Raw genomic sequence first — 6,902 nt, 5'->3', positions numbered from 1 at the left:
AACAAACAACAACATTTATTTTTGTGTTTTTAGATTATTATATACAACATACAGAAGCACGCACGTGACAATTTTTTTGGACGCATTACCCAGGATGCATAGAGGTGTGTTTTTTTTTTTTTTGTTTTTACATTCAGGCTCCTTTCTCTGTACATGGATTGTCTGCGGACAAAAAACAACAATGCCACTGATTTTTCAAGAACATTTATATAAAAAAGAAGGAAAGATAAGGTCAAAATATATTCTTTTTAAAACAATTAACAACACACATCACAGTTTGGCAGTGTAGCCATAGTGCAATTATAACAGTTTACTTGCCTCTATAACTTTGTTAAACACCTGAGTACTTTCCAGTAAAATAATAATAATATAAAAAAAATTCAAAAAATCATTGGGGTTGATTTTAAAATATACAAAATCTAAAAAAACATTCCCCAATTACCTTCTTGTATCATGGACTTTTAGAGCTTTATGTTCTAATTAATGCTTTTCTATGGCATAAAACTAATTTTTTGAATGATTTTACAGGTTACACAGCCCAATATTTAAATTTTTTATTACATTTTAATAAATGTAATTAGCACGTAATTATGTACAAACACATAATTGACTGTACATTTTTTGTTTATTTTTTTTAGTAAACTATGATGCTTTTTTCTTTGCCGGAAAGTGTGACTTTGTCTTCTGGCCACCTTTACAGAGGGAGGGGAAAATCAGAAACACAAAATGTATTTTTTGGGGAAATTTTTTGGAATGTATTACATATATACTTATATATATATATATATATATGTTGTGAGAAAGAATATTTCTATGTTTATTTACACCGGTTATTATGAGTATAGTCGCCGAGAGATGCAATCGTTTTTAACTTTCTCAGACGATACGACATTAAAAAGAGAAGAAACCGCACCGTTTTCCGCATCCGGTGTCTCGACTCTCGTGGCAATTTTTTTGGAATTATTCCGGTAAATGATTTACGCATGCTTCTTGTAAAGTAGGAATTACAAAAAATTCAATCGAAAATAAAGAAAAATATCATTCCCTGATGATGAGCACACCAACAAAATATACATTTTCTTTTATATATATATATATAGATTCATTATATGCAAAATAAATGACCAATAAATGTATACTTTATATATCCATCCAATCATTTTTTTTATGTTTTTTAAAGAAAAGCTGTTGTTTTGAGACAAAATACACTTAAGTATATATAGTTTATATTTATATATATATACATAGATGAAACAATTGTTCTTTTATCAACAGACGTGGCACATTAAATAAATTTCAAACTATACAGATGTCTGAGATCTGTATCCTGCTCCGACCTTTCTTGTTCGCGTGTGAGCACCAAAATTACATTAAGCAAAACCTGGAATGCTTAAATTATCATCGTTTTCTGTAAATAAATCAGAGAAATGAACTAAAATTGCAAACGTGTAGAGTATCCTCTGCCCTGTTTGATCAAATTTAATACTAGAACTGACCGTTAGTCGACCTTTCATAAGGGAGTGCTGTGGGGAGATTCTGAGCTGGTGGACACGGGACTCTTCTCGTATTCTCTTGTGAGCTGCAGACAGCGTTGTTCAAAGTCTTCTTGCAGTTTTGCATAAGCCTGTCGAGTGGAACGAATAAGATTTAGTAAAAACAATTTATTAGCCGGACAACGGTTCCGACTTACTTTAATTTTGTCTTCGTCAAAAGATCTCTTAACTTCTTCGTGCTGCTTCTCCAATTCTAGTTTACCCTTGTTTAGTAAGTCTGTAAGCTACAGTAAAATTTTAATTAAAAGTGGAGTTAACAAAATTAACTGTTGAAAAGACTAAAGACCGCTTTGATGGAACTTACCTTCTGTCGTTCTGAGACGCCCTGCTCTATGAGTTTTTGATGTAATTCTCGCTTCATCCTTCAAATATATATAAAAATTTGTCAGATAATATTTCACAATAAGTATTAAAGATTGAAAAACATTTTTACCTTGCGAGTTCATTTTTATCTTTGTGTTTTTTACTTAAGGTTAACATTTGCTCTTTAGTTTGGTTTTCCATTCTTTTTTTTAAATCGTTAACCACTCTATACATAAATATAGATATAAATGGTTAACATACACTTATTAAAACAATAATGTCAGGTTAAAAAAAAAAAAAGAAATACAATACTTGTCGTGCAAACTCTGAAGTTGTTCGAACTGTGCAGCCTGCGATAGTTGCATTGCCTTTTCTATGGCACTGTACAACTAAATATCAAAAAGGTACAAACTGTTAAATTTGCATTCGCATTATCATTCTAAATCACGGAAACCATAAATTAAAACTCACCGGCTCATGATATTTTTCTTGAAGTTCTAATTCGGCTTTATAGAGTTCCTTTTTTAATGACAAGACATTCTGGTTGTAAGACCTCTGCAGTCCTTCCAACTAAAAATAAATCCAAAAATTAAATAATCATGAAATACGTTTGAGAGAGGATCGACGAGTGAGGAGATTTACTTTTATCTGATGTTCCGCAGACATGGCAAGTAAGCCCGCTTCACTTTTTCGCTTTATTATTTGCCTTTATATTTAAAAACAAAACAAAAATTATCCAACTTCACATTTTCACAAATTGTAATTTTAAAAGAAACTTACATTTCACTAGATGAACTCTTCTTTGCTAGTTTATTGTGTGTTTTTACTAATTGAGTTTTATGTTGTTCTTGTAATTTGGCTAATTTATCCTCCTTTACTTGTTGCAGCTCCTTTTCTTTGTCCGTCAACTGCAATTATTATTAAACCTTTATTCTCGTTGCAAATATTACAAAAAATTTCACAAAAATATACAAACCTTATCGTGCTTTTTCCTCAGCAACTGTAGATCCCTGTCCAATTTGGCCAGAACTTTCTTCACTAGTTTGTGTTCCTTGATTTGATCTATTGTTTCCGCAGTGACATTTAAGTCGAACGTATCTAAATACAAAAACTAACGTATCACTAATCAGTCTTATGAAAATAAAATTAACTTTGAAATAGTTCTGACAATTTACCTAGTAATGACGCTGGCTTCTCTTGAGGAATATCCTCGGAGAAACTTCTTGCTGATAGATTCAATTTTTCTATTAGTTAAATATCGAAATAATTACAAAAACTTTTTAAAATGTCATGCAGAAACATAAAAGAAATCCTACAGTATTTTCTTGAATATATTATATGATTTAATATCCTTTTAAGTCTACTGATAGACTATTATTACTATGGACTTAATTAAACAAGGATTTCTCTTTTGAGTCAGAAGTAGAAAAGGGGTCTTTGCCTCTCTTGAATGTGTTGTTGAAGGTGGGGAAAATTCTAACGGTGGAAAAGTTTTATAAAAAATGTTGTTCCAAAAGTGGCTAGTTTCTTGTGCATTCCATTGTATAAAAAAAGAAATACTTTTAATATGTATATTAGGAAGATTTTATATAGAACAAAATCCAAAGAAAGACAATTGAAAGAAATGAAGGAAGTTTCGACCACATTTACATTGGCAGGGTATCAGAGACTTTTGCAAAAATGGTTAGAAGAAATTAGATGCAAAACAACCACTGATAAGGTATATACCTTTTCCATACGTACTTAATATTTTCAAAAAAATAAAAACTAAATAAAGTAATAAGAGAATTTATAATAGAATTAGTTCAGACATTTAAGAATAAGAGTGTTCGATACTTATCGAGTCCTTGGTTAGAACATCAAGACTTAACAAATACAAGAGTAGTGTCCTCCTTTAATTGTAGTCATAAGTAGCCAAAATCATATACAGGAAGACTGAGAGAGTATTAAAAGAATGGATTTCAGAACATATTAGAGCAATTGTAAAAAAATCAGAAAATGTCAACAGTTTGCAAGCTTTGTAATAGAAATGGGTGCGAGACAGCTTTGAATACTTTGAGGACATTACTTAGGAAAGAAAATCTGCATAAAAGAAAGTTATTTAAGCATATTTAAATTTAAAAAGTAAGTGAAGATAAGAATGAGTGAAAATGAGGTGTTAAAAATACACCAACCCAAAATACAGGTCAGACATTTGTGTAGATGTGCATTTTAGTTAGAAAACAGGTTAGAAACAAGGAAGGTATGTTTTGGATTTGGGAAATTATGTAATAATGATTGTCTAAATTAAAGTATTTATATGCTTTCATGGTTTTACATTGGGGTAAAAACCTGATTGTAATGTCTTCAGGTGTGTGGTTTTTAGTTAAAGTTTTAAAAATTTTATTGTTTTGGTTTGGTGAAGTGTCAGTAATGAAAGTAGATTTAATAAGCACATTGGTATGGATGACAGGCCTTGGCATACTTTTATGTAAATTCCAGTCAAAGAAAAATTATGGAAGACTCGAAATGCACATTAGAAGATAAAGTAGTTTCTGCAAGTTAATTTATTTGTCTTCATTACTGAATTATATTAAGTCCAGAATAATAATAATCCATTAGTAGACTAAAAATTGTATTAAATAATATTAGGACAGGAAAACTAAACTTAATATGTAATTGTTTAAAATATATATGTTTAAAGTATTTGTCTGCTGTCCGACAACGTAATAACTTCTATAAAGGAAGAGGAAACAATTTCACAATATCTTTTAACTTATAAATGGTTTAATAGGATAACTAAATTGAAAATTATCCAAACCTACAAATTAATTAAATGAAAGCAGAACTTTTGAGTATTAGCAAAAGTCACACACTGTGCAACAAGCAAGGCTGGTCATTTAAGATGTTGCCAAATTTCTTCTACTTTTGCAAGTTATACTTTCATTTCATCACCAAGTGCATTTCATTTATTAAGAAGTGCCATGTAGGCCCGAGTTTCGCTCATTACCAACAAGCCAATTTTGACGAGAATAGAGTTGACAGAATAAAATTTTAACATGTGAACTTCAGCCCGACAACAATTGAAAGTACCAATAATTTATGATATAAATGTAATCTATGCAAATACATACTTATATAAAATTCACAATGAAAAATTACTAGCAAATGACAGCAATTATTAATCCTACAAGTTTTGTTACGTTTGACAAAATGCATGAAATGTCGTCTGCCATTCTGTTCATTAATTTAACTATACAAAAAATTTCACATTACTAATAGGTGGTTTAATGTACAGGTAACCCCCGTTTAACATGACACTTCTATAGCATGGATTCACTCTAATACGGTTCAAGAATTGGGAACATCCCCCATATAACATGGTGTTTTTATAGCACGGGTTCACTCTAACACGGTTCGGGAATTGGGTAAAACCCTCGTAAAACATAAAATGTAATAAATGGTGCGTTCTTTTATACCTCCGTGTAACTCGACATGAGCATTCTAATTGTTTTTGTGGCTACTTTGAATGCTCTTTCAACAAATAATCCGTTTAATGGTTAAATTATACAATTGGGACCCTTCTTTTGCCTCTAAAAGCTCATTTTAGAATTATAGATTCCTCCAAACGATACTATCGATAGTGCGGGCGCCGCCATCTTTCTTTCACCATCATTCCTAAATGCCTACAAACAGCAGCGCACTCCCGTTGCAGAGCGACCGCTATTAATGAATGCACCCACAAACTGTTACCGGTTGATGATGCTCATGCTGAGATCATCATGTAAAATGAATAATCCTCTGGTAAAATATTTACTTAAATAATAAATAAGTATTTTACCTATGAAAAAAAAAGAATAATAAATCCGATTTAAATAAGGATTTAACAACTTGTTTTTTAATTTTTGGAACCTAACCCTCCTTTTTGCACTAGTTCTTTGTTTTGTATAACATGGATTCGCATAACATGGCAATTTTCTGGAACGTAACTCCCGTGTTATACGGGGGTTACTTGTATGTGAAATGTACCTTAAATGAAAACACCTCATTAATAATACAATAATAAACAGACAACAAAGTTAAACAAATTTGGGTTTCTAATGCAGAAATTTTTTGCAAACATTCTTTAAACATATAGTATAAATAAATTCAAACTTACTGGTGCCGTGAAGATCAGACGGTTTTTGCGCAGGAGACACGGGTGAAGAGTTTCCGGTCACGCTTGGTCTCTGGGTGCCGCCATTCATGGAAGAGTGCCTGCCCGCCGTTCCGACCAGGTCGATCGGCTCCTCTCTGCTAATGCTGGCACGACTCTTGTCGATGGAACCTCCAGCATCAAAAGCAATGGACTTTCGCGGCTTTGGGTCAACCGAACTCTGTTTTTAAAATAATAATTTTTTTACATAAAAACATAAAATGTTATTAAATTATCTCAAGTGAGATCTTGCATGACAAAAACGACTTACTTCATCATCATCGTCGGTCAAGGCCATCAACTGCGAGGCGTGCTTTTCCACCATAGACTGATAGGCAATGGGATTCGCCAAAGCATCCGCCAGTTCTAGAAAATTTTTTGCAATAAATATTATGCAGCAGTTTACTCAATTAAAGAATTAAGAGAAGAAATTACAATTAATATTTATAACTATTTAATAATTAATCCTATTTTATGGAGAATAATAATAATGGCCATACCATAGAATTTAAAATTAAAAAATTCAAGCCAAACAATTGCCAGATTATATTGGGCTGTAGTTTGACTTTAATATATAACTAAATATTTAAGATGTTTATATTTACAAAAATTCATTTGATACTCTTAAACATCATTACAAAGTTAAAATAAGAGAGATTTAAGTGCAAAAGTGCATTGTTTGACAAAATAGTGAAAATGCTTAAAAAGTTTATTAATATAAATTGTATGAGATATATTTATGATTTTAAAGAATTTATCAAACTACAAACTAAATTGTTAATCTACAAATAAGAAATATGCTCGATCATTTGATTTGAATTTTGAGGATAAACAACTTAAAGTATCTAAATTTTAGAGCTAAGTTTGAAAAA

General features: G+C 31.1%; 1 protein-coding gene across 1 annotated transcript; it reads right to left on the bottom strand.

Annotated features, from left to right (window-relative positions):
* LOC111617630 (1-phosphatidylinositol 4,5-bisphosphate phosphodiesterase classes I and II-like) lies at positions 1–6,416 on the bottom strand. The gene is made up of 13 exons (XM_023358908.1): positions 6,302–6,416; positions 5,995–6,211; positions 3,032–3,100; positions 2,833–2,954; positions 2,637–2,764; positions 2,499–2,562; positions 2,328–2,426; positions 2,169–2,245; positions 1,987–2,082; positions 1,858–1,915; positions 1,691–1,777; positions 1,497–1,624; positions 1–1,408 (listed from the first exon to the last, which is right to left on the bottom strand). Exons 1-12 carry the CDS (start codon positions 6,353–6,355, stop codon positions 1,511–1,513), a joined length of 1,185 nt encoding a protein of 394 aa, XP_023214676.1. The 5' UTR covers positions 6,356–6,416; the 3' UTR covers positions 1–1,408; positions 1,497–1,510.
* Positions 6,417–6,902: the final 486 nt, after the last annotated feature.

The sequence above is a fragment of the Centruroides sculpturatus genome, unplaced genomic scaffold, assembly GCF_000671375.1.
Source record: "Centruroides sculpturatus isolate CEXI.00-Female unplaced genomic scaffold, Cexi_2.0 scaffold2117, whole genome shotgun sequence".
Lineage (NCBI taxonomy): Eukaryota > Metazoa > Arthropoda > Arachnida > Scorpiones > Buthidae > Centruroides > Centruroides sculpturatus.
The sequence above is the reverse complement of the archived record's forward strand: the minus strand, read 5'-3'. Positions and strand labels throughout refer to the sequence as shown.

Coding starts and splice junctions, on each gene's coding strand:
- LOC111617630 (XM_023358908.1), bottom strand. CDS start 6,355: ATGGTGGAAAAGCACGCCTCGCAGTTGATGGCCTTGACCGACGATGAT. Junction 2,955..3,031: donor GAAGCCAGCGTCATTACTAG/GTAAATTGTCAG, acceptor TTTTGTATTTAG/ATACGTTCGACTTAAATGTC. Junction 2,765..2,832: donor TGAGGAAAAAGCACGATAAG/GTTTGTATATTT, acceptor TAATAATTGCAG/TTGACGGACAAAGAAAAGGA.